General features: G+C 33.7%; 1 protein-coding gene across 1 annotated transcript; it reads right to left on the minus strand.

The window, feature by feature from the left end:
• Positions 1 to 8,270: 8,270 nt before the first annotated feature.
• On the minus strand, positions 8,271 to 14,723 carry LOC143258415 (solute carrier family 35 member G1-like). The gene is made up of 2 exons (XM_076517317.1): positions 14,519 to 14,723; positions 8,271 to 9,845 (listed from the first exon to the last, which is right to left on the minus strand). Exon 2 carries the CDS (start codon positions 9,833 to 9,835, stop codon positions 8,813 to 8,815), a length of 1,023 nt encoding a protein of 340 aa, XP_076373432.1. The 5' UTR covers positions 9,836 to 9,845; positions 14,519 to 14,723; the 3' UTR covers positions 8,271 to 8,812.
• Positions 14,724 to 17,244: the final 2,521 nt, after the last annotated feature.

Genomic DNA, 17,244 nt, shown 5'->3' on the forward strand with positions numbered 1-17,244 from the left:
CCTGGTGGAAGAAGACATAGTAGGGTAAACTTAATCAAATTTTCGTTTTGGCTTTAAATTGTGATATGCTAAGAATGGGTGATCTTATACAGACTGGGATAGCTTCAAAAGATATTCCAGGCCGCTTTCCGAGCCTTTTCTGCCTGCTGGCTGGTTGAAGACCACCATAAACAGAGATACCAGCAGCTATTCATTCTATTTGTAAATTCTCGAAATTTTTCTCGTTCAGATGCAATCAATTATTGATTTCATGTAATCGTTAATAAATGGTCGATTAATAACATCATAAATGATTTTCAAGAGAAACTTGAAAAAAGAAACAGTGAGTATGGTCCAACTTCCACTATAACATTCGTGATTGGTGGTATTGACCACAGCAAAGCTCTATTAACCTTAAATGAAATGATCATTCGGAGAACAGTGGAATAAAACAGATAAATAGATTAATTGCAGTAAAAATTGACTAGATGCACAAAAAAAGACACAGATCGTAATCCGAGAGCATACGTTCCATAGAAAGACTCCTTCAATCAGTACATGCACCACCTCAGGGAGACATAATCTGTTCTACAACAGAATCAGGGTATGAATATTGTAAATCTGTCGGGAGACAGGTAGAATAAAAAAACAGTTATGATGTGACCAAAGGAAACATGACATTGTTTGAACAGCTGTGTCACCCATCTGTGCACTCATCCATCACATAAACTGTGATTTTGGTATAAAGAAAGCTGTCAAAAAGTGACTCTATCTGCAAGTTTCCTGGGAGGAAAGACACGCGAAATCAGTCAAAGCGATAGTATAAACCCGATAATAATAGAAGCCTCGAATTTTTTACTGTATTTAATCGGCTATTTTTTAATTATGTGAAAGATAAATGGGCAGAGTACACTTTTGTTTACGAACATGCGTTTATTTTTATTAGAAGTTCTGTTCTTGGATCCTGTTCTTGGCTAAATGGTCAGGTCTCTGTCAATACACGTAGATTCCAGCAACTGAGGTGCACGTCATTTTCCACCATCTACTTATGGCTAGACTAATAGGAAGGGTGTTGGGGAACATTACATTTGGCACAGTGATGATCCATTTGAAAGCGTCTTGATCTTTGTCACTACAGCAAACATATGTCAAAAACCACAAAAACTGCCTTCTAATATCCTAACTGTTAACACTGGAAACATCTGAGAGGGTTAGAAATGTACGGCTATACTCTACAGTTCAGATAACCTTCCTTGACAGAGGTACATGGGAGTGGCGATGTAAAAAGTCGAAATACCAGTGGAGATACGGATCACAGAATATCCTGTCCTTACTTCCTAGACTCAAGCTTTTTTCTTGCTTCACCAATATTATTCAACATTAAAAATTCAATTTTTAAAGCGATAGAATGCTTTTCATATGTGAATAATAATAGAATATTGAAACTTCATACGGGAAATTCCTGTAACATATCGTTATTCAAAGGAATTCAACTGCTCCTGTAAACCGCCATTATTAAATTCACAAAAAGTGTCGGAGTTTCCAATCTTTGCAGTTGCAACTCATGGAAATAGCCAAAGAAGGAGTGATGTAACTATTTACTGCAGGTTTTAATAACTTTCTGTACTCATTGAAGAAATTGTCATCTGGTGACAAATAAAATCAACATTAAAAAACAACAGGCTTACCATTTGTGATACAATAAATATTTTTTACACCACTGTTTTCTCAGTCCTTTATAAAACAAATGAATATTAAACTTTATAACAAACAGAACATCATTTGTTTTCAGCTTAACAATGTTGGTATATGATTACCAGTCTCTGATTTGAAAAAAATAGTATTTTGGATACAATAGATTTGGTGTGAAAACCAGTAAGTGTTCAGTAAGGAAGCTAAAATCTGCTATGTGAGTGGGAAAATACTGAAAATAGTTCATACACTTAGAAAATGTTTTTTGAAAGGTATGGAATCCACTATATACACTTATTAAATGTATTGATAAATGATAAAATGATGATATATTAAAATCAATAAACTACATATTGACAAGTTTTAATGTTGAAATTATTATCCAAAGTCGTCTTAAAATGAAAGGTAAAATTAATGAATGAGAAATAAGAATCGTATTGCTTAATAAATAAAATATATTTAAAAAAACAACTGCAATAAATTAGAGTTGGTGAACTTTCCAAGAACTTTGTTAAATTATTTGCTTCAGGGTAGTAAGAATATTCGGTAGGTTGATTGATTGTTCGGAATTAAGCATAAAGTTACATGATGGGATTTCTCTGCTCTTCCCACCAAGGGTTTCGAAACCCAGTTTATAGCAGCACTAGGGCAAAGACACACCGCTGTATTACGTGGGGGCTTTTCGGTTGGAAAAGCTACGCAACTCTCTTTTTTTTTTTCTGAAAAAAAATAATTTATTTGCTTCCAAACCTCTTATTGTGGCATCACCTGTTGGAATAATTATTATTATATTCCCTTATCTGAAAATATAAGTTACGTTGTTAACGTTTCAAGCATTCTCAGCAGAAGGGATGTAAGAATTTTGACACTTAAATTCCAAGTTGTAGCTCTTGATTTGATAAAAATTTAGTAATGAAGTTTTATTTGTTTCTCACTCATCTTCATTGTACATTTATGCTTTCTTTCTCTCGACACCTTAAACCTATTTTATAACAATTAATTCCGAAGAAATTATGCTACTTGTATAAGTCATAATTAAAAAACCAACACTGTCGTCAGTGCTGCTAATCTCATATACTATTCTAAATTACAAAGATCATCATTCACTCTTTTAGTCGTTCAGAGGTCTGGCAATTTTAGGGTAATAATCTCTAATCTCCATCTCATCAAATAATTTCATCCTTTCAGCCGTTAGTTAACGTTATATTGTCACGGTCAGTTTCACTGTTCGTTGTTAAAGTATAGCCCAAGAGTTAATGATGGGTGGTGATGAGTATTTGCTTTCCCTCTAGTCTTTCATTGTTAAATTATAGAAGTCTAGTGCAGATAAACCTCGAATAGCTTTGACAAAGTGCAAACTAATCGTTTGGTACATTCGCTGTTACTAACAACCCTTCGGTCGTTATACTCTATTAGTATGAAACTAGTTAAACCTAATTCAAAGCTCTTGTTGGATCTATTTAGCTCAATTACGTCTCTTAAAAGAAAACAATATCTTAATTATCTAATTTAAACATTATTTATATTACGTAATTACATGTAATTACTAATAAAACAATTTCGTATAATTTTTCTGGTATGTATCATTCCTTTCCCAGACCATGTGGTAAGGCATTATAGATCAGCTTATCAGAAATGTGGCATTAGGTACGCTTATAGATAAAAGTACGAAGCTCTTAGAGTGAATGGTTTCCTTAAATTAACAGATCGGAACAAAGTAAGGTTGTTCGTTAGATATTATTACGACAGCATTTTGTTTCTTTGTTCATTTTGTAAGTACATTTTAGATTCCTTAGTCTGAATAATTAAGTTTTGCACAACGCCCTGTATTTCATAAATGACTTTGACCAGCATATTTCCATCCACAAATTCTCATTAAGACAAAAAAAAAGTGTTGAAATAAGACCTTGAATTCATAAAAAAACAACTAATGCTATCATAGTTGGGGCCCGGCATGGCCAAGCGTGTTAAGGCGCGCGACTTGTATCCCCGTCGCGCCAAAACAAACAGCTATCATAGTTGTAAAAGACAACTTTCTCTTCACATCAAAAGTTAAGATTAATAAAAAGAGTTGTCTGCTCAGATATTATTCCTTTTTCATCCTAACTGATTTATTAAAGGACTTGCACTGCTAAATTAGGGACGGCTAGCGCAGATAGCCCTCGAGTAGCTTTGCGCGAAATTCAAAAACAAACAAACTTTACTAATTACAAATAACAGAAGAGAAATATTTTTTATTAAGTAATAAAACGTGACTATTAAAGAAGGAAAAACTTTTACAATAGTCCTGTGATCGTTAATATCTCTTGACGGTAAACTGGTGAACGTATTGTTGCTACAGCGTTATTTTTACCTTAAATTCATAACAATCTAATAAAGACAATTGGATAGCCTTTCATTTTAAGACGTAACCACAAGGTGTACAAAATATGTTGTGAGAAAAAAAAATTCTTGTCTTGTTTGTTTATTTTTGAACTTCGCACAAAGCTACTCGAGGGCTATCTCTGCTCGCCGTCCCTAATTTAGCAGTATAAGACTGGAGGGAAGGCAGCTAGTCATCACCACCCTCCGCCAATTCTTGGGCTACTCTTTTACCAACGAAAAGTGGGATTGATCGAAACATTATAACGCCCCCACGGCTGAAAGTGCGAGCATGTTTGATGCGACCAAGATTCGAACCCGCGATCCTCAGATTACGAGTCGCACGCCTTAACACGCTTGGCTATGCCGGGCCAATTTCTTGTCATGTTTGTAAATACGCAAAACTTCTCAATTAAGATGAAAATTTAAGAATCATACACTTCTGACACATGTTATTGTTTAGATTTAGAGTAAAGTACCAGGACATTATTGTTAATAATTCTGTTCCTCCGAACAGTATGCCCCCGCTAGTACAACGGTATGTTTTCGGGTTTACAACGTTAAAAACAGCGGTTCGATTCCTCTCGGTGGGTTCAGCAGATAGCCCGATGTGGCTTTGCTGTAAGAAAACACACTCAATGCCAAATAGCATAGATGATGATTTTATTAAGCACAAGACAACAGAAAAAGCCATCTGTGCTCTGCCCGTTATTGGTATCGAAATTCGTTTCGATTGTTGTAAGCCGGCATACATTTCGCTGTTCCATTGGGAAAACCTAAGTGTAGAAATATGTATTTAACACATACAATGTCAAAAATTATACGAATGTCACCTGTTATCGACATTGATAATGCAGTGATGGCTGCTACTATACGGAAGAAAAATGTAAAGTTACTATATGAAAAAGAATAATAACAAATATATTTTGTTTTTTCATACTTTCATATTAAATTAAATTAAATTAAAGTACGCATATCATATTAGAAATGCAGATTCACTACCATATTATAATGACTTGTGGAGACCTTTCCACTTTTTTTGTAATTTGTAGATGACATGCAGCAAAGATGCTATATGAATAAAATTTTGGCCTAACGAGTACAGATTCACTTTAATAACAACTGTGTTATATAAAAACTTAAGTATTTGGTGATTTTAACATTACTTCCTTAAATATCTATATATCTTAATCATTTATTTGTGTTAATAATCTACTTGCTTAAAAAGTTTCATATTCATGTGACTTTGTTCTTTATCTTTTGAGATATATTTTTATGTGTCTGATCCCTTTATTAAAATCTGGCTATGTTGTTATGCATGTCAAATATTTTGGTTAGATGTCAATATTTTTATTTTAAATTAAAATATTGATCACTATAAAACTTGATGACAATGATAATTAATTTATCATTTTTACATGAAACATTTTCACCATATCATCAACTTATTTTATAAGGTGAGAAAGCGTTCAATTGATTTTGTTTTTAATTAATTAAAATATAATATTTTACGTATAATTCAATTGAGCCGATGAGATATGGAAACTAATTAAATAATTAAAAGATATTGCTGCAATAATTTCTACAAGGCTGTATTTAAACAACATTGAATAATGTTGGAGCAAAAGAGATGTTAAATATATAATAAAAGCTATTACACATGTTATGTGGCATATACTCCTTCATTTAATCTAGAACTTTTACCGGGAGAATCATATATCAATATTTTTCTCCAGAAATAAATTACCGAATATCGACACTAAAATATTAAATATATATATATCAATACATTTACTGTTTCAAAGAACTATTTTTAAAATAGGTCTTGAAAATTCCTCTGTACAACAATTTATTCCCTTTCACTCCATGTTTAGGAATAACTTCTGTCAATGAAAGATGTTCTTTCTGTCTCTGCTTACCATTTTCCTTCTTCTGAATAATATTTACAACAGCATAAAGTTATATATTCTTCTTGTAGATAATAGCATTTCTGTTTATCTAACTTTCTTAATAATTTCACCATGTGACATAAGTTTTCTATATCTTTCTTTCTCTGTCTCAATAAATTCAAAACACAAATTAAGATATCATTTCTCTCTACGCAATCCTAGTATAATTTGGCAATAAGCATAATGATTTTTATTATAAAATTATGTTTGTTTGTTTGTTTTGGAATTTCGCACAAAACTACTCGAGGGCTATCTGTGCTAGCCGTCCCTAATTTAGCAGCGTAAGACTAACTGGAAGGCAGCTAGTCATCACCACCCACCGCCAACTCTTGGGCTACTCTTTTACTAACGAAAAGTGGGATTGACCGTCACCTTATAACGCCCCCCCAGCTGGGAGGGCGAGCATGTTTGGCTCGACGGGGGCACGAACCCGCGACCCTCGGATTACGAGTTGCACGCCTTACGCGCTAGGCCATGCCAGGCCGTAAAATTATGACTCCGATCTTTAAAGAGGACACAAACATTGTTGCTGAACAAAACTTGTTATTATTTGTTTTACAAGTTACAGCTTTCAAAGTAAATGTGAATATTTTTAAAACAGATACAGCGTTTCTAACCAAAACGATTTCAAGTAATTAAAATATCAAAATAAATATTGAATAATATCTTTACACTACTTTTATTTATTGGCACTAAGAATTTCAGCTATAGAATATTTCAAATATAAAAATATCAAGATATCATAATATTTATAACTTTCGTGCTTTAACTGAATAGCTGGGTTAACTGAAACCGTTGGTAAAAGTATTGTAATATACTCTTCAAAAAAAGAAACGCAAAAAGCAAAATTTGAGACATATTATTAACAAGTTTATCACGGGTAGTTCTGTATGACATGTGTGAAACTTTGCACATTCACTGCTGAACATCTAAAGTCTGCAAAGGCGAAGTCCACGCTTACTCGTTGAAGTTTAACGTCACTCAACGTCAATAACGAGTATGCCCCCCGTGAGCATTAATAACTGCTTGGCATCTCCTGCCCATGGAAGCGATGAGATGACGAATCACATCTTGTGGAATGGCTGTCCACTCATACTGCAAAGCTGCTGCAAACTGAGGTAAAGTCTGCGGTTCAGGTTGTCGCCGTCGCAGACGTCGGTCTAACTCGTCCCAAAGATGTTCCATGGGGTTTAAATCTGGTGATCTGGAAAGCCATGGAAGAACGTTGATGTTGTGGTGTCTCAAGAAGACAGTGGTGAGTCGGGCTATGTGAGGACAGGCGTTGTCATGTTGAAAAACGTCGTTGACCTTCACCATGATGGGTTGCACATGGGGCCTAAGCATCTCGTCGACGGTTGCGTACGGTCTGATCGGAAATTCTACGCAGCCCTGGTATGGTTGAGGCAGTAGACGTCGCAGTGGTGGTTCTATCCCGAAGGTGACGTCACCGGATGTAGCGATCTTGTGCGGGCGTGGTCACACGAGGTTTGCCAGATCGTGGACGGTCACAAGTTGATCCATGTTGTTGGTGACGATTCCATAGCCTTATGATGGTGCTTGGGTGGACATTCACAGCTCTGGGAATATCCAATCGAGATTCGCCTGCTTCAAAGCGACCAATGGCGCTGTTGCGTTGTGCTTCAGTCAGTGTTGGCGTAACTGTATTGCGTGTCGGTGGCTTAACACTGAGCTATGGAAACCGAGAACCCGTCACTTTTATAGGGATTTTGCACATGTTGCACTTGCAGAACATGCAAATCTCTCAAGCAAATTTATTGGACACGAATGCGTTTTGGCGAAAAATCCGATGTTTTCCACCGTTTTCAAAGTGCTCAACTTTTATTGTCATTTTGGTCTGACAATCAGTGCCTTAACACGTGTAACATCACATACTCTGAGCTTGTAACGTTATTACATATATTTCTCTTTAAAATAACAAAAATATCCCTTTTGCGTTTCTTTTTTTGAAGAGTATATTTAGTGCACTGAATCGTTTCTACTTCTTGTTTTTGTTAATCTATATTTATGGAATCATGATTAACTTCACACTAAATTGATTTCAAAAGGATCCTTGTTTTCATAATTTTATCAACTTTCAGAATTAAGCTCTTGTTCTTGAGGATCCAGAATAGTGAGTGTGTTTTAAATAATTATAGTTATACTAAATAAGATAAAAATTGCATCCAAGATTTCAAATTTTAAAAATTCATGGCTTTGGTATCAAAATTATAAATTTGCTTTAGAACAGAAATTTTCTTATTCAAAAATTTAAAATGAACACTCCTCTTGATGCAACATGATACTTACAGGTGGTTGAGATGAGAATAAAACTATATTTATCTGCATATTAATTCATGAATTCATGTATGAGCTGAATTACATGTAATCAGTCAAGAACGGAGTAAACATACATTCAAATAAAACAACACATTAAGAATTGCTGAGCATGTATTTGGTAGCTGGATACTATTTTATTCGCAATTAATTTACATTGAAAATTTACCTCTTAGAAATTAAGAAAAATGGAATAAAATACTCGGCGTCTTATAATTTTTAATTAAATATTTAAACCACACACAGAAAGTATAGTAATAATATATTCCAGATATATCATTTATTACTCTTATTTCTAGAAAATATCTTTTAATATGTTTTCCTCTAATAAAATAGTTGTATTTAATAAAATAGAAAATAAGATAATAATTTCAAAGAAGCAGATAATAAGTTGTTCTCGACAATGTATGAAATCAATACCATATTTATTCTAGTAAAATACAATAAACAGGTTAGTAAACTCGAGGACATCGTTAATATTCCTCGCAGCATGGTTTTTAGTCCTTTTCTATTAATGAATGTAGCTCTCTTAAATAAATTGCTTCTTGAATTGTGCGTCTTCTTGTGCTATCTTTTCTGCGTACTGATTGGCTCATGTCTACAATCACATGTTTCGACATTTTCTTCTTATCGTGCACGGTATTCAGAGATGAAAGAATGATAGCTATAATGATTAACGCAGCCCCAAATACACTTGCCACTTGGATAGAAGAATCTTGAGAAAAGAGTTGAAAGATATAACCATATACAATAATAGAACTAAGAGCTACACAACCCGGACCAGCTTCAACTAGTTGAAATCCTCGTGTTATAGCAAGGAGACTCAAAACACTAGCCAACCCTATGCCAGAGATGAATATATTGGTCGAGGAACAATCAGCAAACCCTAACACAGGGAGACGTTTTTCACTTATTAAACTCAAAACCCACAAGGAAATCATATTTAAGCTTAGAAACGTTGTGAGCCAGATATGATTAACGTTTCCTAAAAAATTATTAAAATTGTATGACAACGAATCCAGAATAGAGGCAGCTATTATTGCAGCAATTCCTTTGTAATGCAAGGGAAGATATTTGTCTGATGCAAATAAAAAACTTGGCTGACACATAATGACAACACCAAAAACACAAAGGATGCTGGAAACAAAATTCCGCCATTTACACGAACGTTTGAACATAAAAACTGAAAACACATTAGCAAAAACTGCGTTTGTAGAATAAATGGCAGTTGCGTCGCCAAGAGGAAGAAGAGTGTAGGAGTAATAGAGAAAAATATCTCCTAACGCTCCAACAACACATCGAAGAGAGATTAAGAGAGTCGTTCTTCGCTTGTAGATGAGCTTCACATTTTGAAATACGATCAGAGGTAAAATAATAAGCACTCGGACTATCTGAGAGAAACCCATAACATCCATAAATATACTATCTTTGGTAAAGTGCACTAATACTCCAATGATGGCTGTGAAAAATGCTCCACAAAGAATCAAGCCAATACCATGATATGGTCGTCCACGGTCCATTTTGTTAAACCTTTGGAAAATAAAATATAAAGTTATATTACAACCTCCGTTTATTATATCCACATTTTAAGTAAAGATTTTTTCAATACAATCAGTTAAAAACATGATAGAATTGGATAGAGATAATTTTGATACTTCTAATATATACTATATATTTTGCAACCTGATTAGGCGAAAACTGATACGTACTAATGTAGTAAGCTTTATAAAACCACGTGTAAACCTGGTTATTGATATAGAGAGAGATAAATACATACTTTTAAAATAGAAGATTTTCATTCCAGATTTCATATTTATTTGTTTTATAATTTCACACAAAGTAGTTATAACAGTTAAAAGCACCATATAACTGGATAGCTTCATATCTTTCACGATCAAAGAGAAAGATCCCAGGTAGACTTTTATACCTTGAATACCCTAAGCCCAATGGTAATTAAAACTAATATATATTATTTGTGAAAGCCCTGTGTTATAATAGTATGTACTTATTGTACTATAAACCGGGTTTCGATACTCACTGTGTGCACAAACAGATACCCTATTATGTAACAAACAAACAAATAATTAATTACGAGAATGTTTATAGAAATCAGATATCTGGATATTCAATAATTCAATTTCGTGAAAATAAAAATATCTATGTTTTTGGAATACTTCTCACTCAGCTTTATATGAATAAATTTTATGATAAAGCTTTAAGACTATATTTATAATAAATTCCGTTATATTTATTAGTAAATCGCTTCTATTCTGTTTAAGGGGTAGAAGTTGAAATAAAACCTTAGCTCTTGAACTTGGACAACTATTAAAGTAATACAAACTTTTATTGCAAAGAAGGAATAAGTTACATCTTTCTTGCTCGTTACCCAGTAAGTCTTGATGTTTTGCTACTAAACTAACGTGTGATATAATTTATCTCGTTATCTACTATGAATAATGCACGTTGACGCAACCTTCAGTTTAAGGTTGACTAATATGAAACAAGGGAAGCATCGCTAAGTAATTGAGAAAATAGAAATTTTACTAGTTTATTATTTGCTAAAATAAGAAATGTAATTGAGCAGTAATACAAATTCAAAAACTTTTATTCTGTTCTTATTTTTAGAAATAGGTAATCGTATTTAAACTTTGATATTCAAGGATTAATTTGAATGGTTTTCTTGAAGGGGAAAAAATATCGTGGTGGTTGAGTGGTGTCTGGGGGTATTAGAACCCACCACCTCAAATTTCTGTATATGATTGGTCTTGGGTGCTCGATCCCCAAGTCAACTGACTGGTTTTATTGGGTTAGAGTCAACTTAGTACCATTGCTGAGCACTCTAAACGGGTTTTATGGGCATTGTTTCTGATGTTGGTGTTTTGATATGATGCTCATGAAGCCTTGGAGTTGCTGATTTATCTTTGTTGGCTTTGTAGTGTGTCCCACTGTAGTACTCCATAATGGGTAGGGTCAGTAGGCACTGAATCAAATTCTATTTATTATCGATCCACAGTCCTCAAAATTAATAAAACTATAATAACCAGCTTGTAGGTAAATATCCACGCGTGGACGATTCTGTTTAACAGTCACCGTCAAAATCAGATCCAAACTTTATCTTTTAATTATACATTCTTTATCATACAAATCCTATGGACAAATGTCTCCGTTCTTATTCAAAAGAGATTATAGAGCTTTGCTGTTTCTCCCACGTCAGTCAGGAAGTTACGCTCTAGAGGCATGTTGATAAAAAACATCTACAAATAAATATAGCATAATACTGAATTCGAAAACCATTGGAAGTATACCCATTAAGGCTATTCAAATTCTACTTTGAATTCCTCCCGAGGAGTGCTTGTTGAGAATGGATTGAAGGAACATTCCCGGGCCAGAGTCCCTTGCTAGTTTCTCCTGCCAAGGCGTGTCTGTTGTACTCCGTATCTCCATTCGCAAGAACAGAATTATTCTTTTTGGAAATCTCTGAAATTTACTTTTATATCCCATGTCCATCTGTTTTGTCAGCGCGGGTTGTCTGAACTGTAAGATACAGCCTTACATTCCTGACCATCTCTAGATGTTTCCAATTATAAAGCATTTTGTTGTGGTTTTTAACATGTGTTCACTGTAGTGACAAAGACAGTAACGCTTCTAAGTGTCAAAAGAATCCTCACTATGTCTGTTGTGTTGCTCCCCACAGGGAGAAAGAGGTACAAGTGTACGTACTGTACATAATATTTCTTATCCAAAGTCTCGGAGCTTATTGTTCTCCACTCCATTTGAACATTTGTAGTTCCACGACTTTTTACTGCTGTAGCAGTAATGCTTACAAAGTTTTCTATGCTTTCAGGATAGTTGTTTTCAAACTATTGAATCTTCATTTGCCTTCTATGGATAAATGAGTTGTTAACAAGTTCGTGTCTGCTCCTTCCTCTGTCTATACCATTCCTCCAAGTGACTGATTGGGTTTACTTTCTCGAGTTTCGGCTTCCGCTATCTATTCGGGTTCGTCTTCTTCTGTCCCAGTATGCAAAACGAATATTTGTTCACGCCCTCAGTCACTGGAACCTACGTCCACCGATGGAAACCTGACAACTCAGCTCAAGACAGGATGTATGGACAAAACATATGATTAAAAAAAAATGGTATAGTTTTAAGGACAAGGGTTCTATGCCAGTTTCTTTTCCACCTAAGAAAAAAATAGCCACTTCAAGACGGTGAAAGCTTCAAGACTTCCACTCTAATCTAGATTATATTAAGGTCTTGACTGATCCACGTGTCTTTCCTCACAGGAAACTTGCCGATACAGTCACTTTTGGGCAGTTTTCTTCATACCAAAACGAGTGAATATAGGAGTGGCACCGCTGATCAAAGATCAGATATTCGCCTTATCTGTCTAATGTTTCCTTGAATCATATCATAACTGTCTTTCTTTCGTTCTGTTTTCCGACAGATTTTCGATATTTATACCTTGATTCTATTTTAAAACAACTGCTGTCTTCCTGGGGTGGTGCACATACTGATTCAAGTAGTCGTTTTAGACATTTATTTTCTATGGTCTTACCTTCAACTTGGACATTGTCATTGGCGATTGTGAAACTGTCTACATTAATTGTGTTTTTAAAATAGTTTACAGCATTGGCCTTTTAAATTATAAATAAAACTCTCAACATTGGAACCTAATTTTTTCTTTACTTTCCACTTTCCTTTAATAAAAGAATAAAGATATTTGGGTAGCCAGTATATTTTATATTTTGTGGGATGACTCATTTTGTATAATTGTCAATATACAACATAAAATATGGATCAATATCGAAATGAGCTCCACTTATAAACGTATACAAAATATAACGGATAGATACTTGTTTATTTTAAAACACACGAGAATTATGCATAGTTTCTAATACAAAGTAACTAAACAATGTACATCAAAACCATCAAATGGCTCTTGGCCCGAAATGACCAGGAGGTTACGGCGCTCAATTTGTAATTCCCGTCACACCAAACATACGGGTTTTTCCAGTTGTAGAGGCGTTATAACGAAACGATGAATCCCATTATTCGTTGGTGAAATATTAGCCCAAGAGTGGGGGGCGATTGGTGAAAAATAGATGCCTTCTCTCTAGATTTACGCTACTAAAGTAGGGACGGCTAAACTCGATAACCCTCGTGCAGCTTAGCGCGAAATTCAAAAACAAACAAATGAAACAGCTTACACTCCAATAGGGAGGAAGAGGTCAAATGTACCTGACCCTCCTGGGTATTTAACAACATCAATACCCAAATACCCACACAGTCAAACTTACACTCCAATTTAGTCAAATCTGTAAAGAAGCTCATTAAAATTAATTAACGTCAGAAATTAGTACACAAGAATATAAAACCTATAATGATTGGAATGTATTGAATAATCATATTGATACCATGTATTATTAACGATACTTCTTATCGTTATTTTTAAGAGATTTTTCTCTTACTTAAGAGAGACGTCTTAAACAACGAATATCGTTAGATGATATGCGGCACATAACGATAAAATTAAGACAACAAATTTCACTTGTTTTCTAATCATCATGTTTAAATATTACACTCTGTGTAAATTTCAATACGTTTTATTATATATTCGTGGAAAGAAGTTTTCTTGAACGACTTTCTACATGACAGAGCACATAAAGGTTTAAGTGATAATAGTTGCTGTTAGTTTTTATAGATATACATAAAAACACACACATTCATTATCGAAATCCGGTTTTTAGCGTCATAAGTTTTCAGACATACCCCAGTGCAACAGGAGAGTGTGATATTCGGTTATGCATGCATTTAAAGTAAGATGCTATTACCTCACATTAAGTATAGTGAAAAATGTAATGTACTACATTTAGCTTGTCACATTCTCATCGTTTATATTGTATTGAGTTAAACTTGTTTGCCTTACATCTATAAAAATAGAACTTTAAGAATTAAATTACGAAGTTCAAATATAATTGGACAACCTTGAACACTAACCTGGAAAGAATTGTGAAAACAGATGTATAAAGATGGCGATTAACCTTAGACTTTAATGAAACACATTGAGTATTAAAAAGAAAAGATTAACTTATATATCGTAATTAAAACAGCCGAGTTAATTTAAATACAGCTCTATAATACGATTGCTAAAGGTTTCATAATTCTAAAATAAACATTTCAGGATGAATTTTACAACTTACTTGTATTACGAAAAGGAGACGGGATGATTTCGCATGATACGTTTGTGTATAGTCAATCAACAGTATTACAGGTCCAAACACGTAGATGTATTTTTTCGTCATTGCAGCAACAGGTTGTGTACGTGTACCAATAGAGAAGAGCTGGATCACAATTGTAGCTTCATTAACATCTGGAATAATATTAACCTGTACATAGATACATGAATTTAACTCACTAGATTCTCTTTTGAAATGACAAAATACAAAAACCTTTATATACTTTTGTATGAATGTATGGATTCTAACTCTCTAATTGTATAAAACGATATGTAAATATATAAGAATTACATTATTTCCATTAAAATTTTCCAATAAATATTTGCATTAAATATTTTGAGGCTAAAACGTTGTGATAGCATTAAAGGCTTGAATTACACATTTCATTTTCTATTTGGCTAATCCATCTAGAAATTTGTGCTGTTGAATTTACAAGTAATGTCTGAATTACACATTTCCTTTACAAATTGGCTGATGCATCTAGAAATTTAAACTGTTGAATATACAAGTATTGTTTGACCTCTACCATAAAATAACATTTATTTTCGATATAAAGTTTCAGAACAAAGAATTCTTTTTAACTAAAATTGTTATTATCATTATAAAACTGTTCAACGTTTATGGAATGCAAATAAGACATTTTGTCAGTCAAGATCACTGCTAGATTCAAATATAAATACTGAACCTAGTTATCGAAGGAATTACCCGTAACTGTTGTGCTGAAGTAAGAGGACTTTGTAGTTGATATCCATAACAGATAAAATTATTATAATAATGTCAGATGTTAACTTATTAAAGGAAGGTTTTTACTTTTAATATTAAATGTTCTGTCGTTTTTTCTACCAAGTTATAAATGTTTTTATTTGTAATGTTTTATATTTTTACAAAGAAGAAGAACCTACCGTTTACATTCACCATTATATATAAAACTATTATTTGTTTTAAATATGCTAAAACCAGATTTTTCGTGACTGAAGTTTCTAAATGTCACAAAATACGCAGTCTTACTATTTCAATAATTTGACTTTTTAAACAAATATTTTCTTGGGTTATTTTTCTCTCCATCTATGCTTGGCAAAATGAATATTTTATAACAAGTAATATTATTATTAATGTAAATAAACCTTTTGCACATATATTTTTTATAATGTTTCAGGCGCTATGGACACCATAAACGATTTATTAGAGCACCTTACAAATTTATCGAACATCTGTAAGAAGATGTTTGATCAGTATTTCACAACAAAACGTATATAATAACAAAATACAACATTAAATTATTATAAATAGCGTTTGCAACATTAATTCATATCAAATATCCGGAACTCGGTTGGTCATCATTGAACCATAATAACCTCCAAAAAGCGATCTGACATGCTATTGACAAAGTTATTAATATAATCAACTGTTATTTCATCTGAACTTATCACTGGAGAGATCTGCCATTCAGTTACAAAGAGAGTTCTAAGAGAGACATTTATCCTGTTCTAATTTCCATCAAGGTAATTGGGTCAGAATACATGGAACACGGCCAATATCTCTCAAAACAATAAGCAAATTATCACTGCTCCTTTAGGTCACTGTCAACAGTTCAAAAAGTGGGAAAAGTAAAAAAGGAACAGAAAGAGAGGTCAATAACAGTAAAAACCGGACTATGTGCATGAAAATATTCAGAAGCACCAGTATAAGAGAAGTTGTGGTCTAAAAACATACATTCCACGCAACGACATCTTTTATCCATATCAGCATTACCTAGAGGGAATTGTGTCCATTAAAGTTTCCGTAGATGAAAAAGGAAAATGGCAAATATTCTACAAAAGCATCAAGGTGTGATTGATCATATGTCTTTTCAGAAGACAGGTCGAGCGGACAAACAATAATTGTACCACCTAGGAAGATACGGATTGAGTCAGTCTTCAAGTGTTAATTAAGTGAAACAGACAAGATGGTGTACATACTGTACAACCAGCAGTGTCACAACTCAACATATTTTACTTTAACATAATTTATCGTTCTGATATCAAGAAATTTGTCCAAAATGTAATAATATCACAGAGTTTAGAAATGTTTTCTGTAAAATAAATATGGAATAATATGAAAGGCCTTAATGTCTCCCCAATCAGGATGGAGACCTCAACAGTTCCATAGTATTAAAGTAGCCTTTTTTATTTAAGCAAAGGAGAACTTGTAAAATACCCCTTCTTCATGCAACCATGGTATTTCTCTTTAGTTAATAGAAGATTTTTGACCTTCATGGAAACTGACCTGTGTTAATTAGCTGATCTCTGTACTTTGACTCACAGTCTCTGGGTGTGATTACATAATTCCTTCTTTAGGAATGGAGATGTATCTCACTGCAGAAACACCTTGGATGGACAAACCAGCAATGATTTTCGATTCGGAATGTTCTGTAAATTCCTCTCAATGATTCTTCTTAGAACGCTTTCAAAGCATTAAGGGTGTAATCTTAATACGTATATTACCAATGGTCTTCGTATTCAGATGGAGCTTGCTGTATACCAGTAGGTGTTTCCACTAACTTGTCAACAGAATTGAGTTTAGTTACTAACTTTAGAAAGCAAGTAAGTCCCTATATGTCGGTCTATTAAAAACAGAGAACATATGCCCTAAGAGTTTGTCAGTCTAAGAATAAAAATTCAGATACTGGAGTTGACTTATAGGGTGACTGT

This window comes from Tachypleus tridentatus, chromosome 8 (genome assembly GCF_004210375.1).
Source record: "Tachypleus tridentatus isolate NWPU-2018 chromosome 8, ASM421037v1, whole genome shotgun sequence".
Classification (NCBI taxonomy): Eukaryota; Metazoa; Arthropoda; class Merostomata; order Xiphosura; family Limulidae; genus Tachypleus; species Tachypleus tridentatus.

Coding starts and splice junctions, on each gene's coding strand:
- LOC143258415 (XM_076517317.1), bottom strand. CDS start 9,835: ATGGACCGTGGACGACCATATCATGGTATTGGCTTGATTCTTTGTGGA.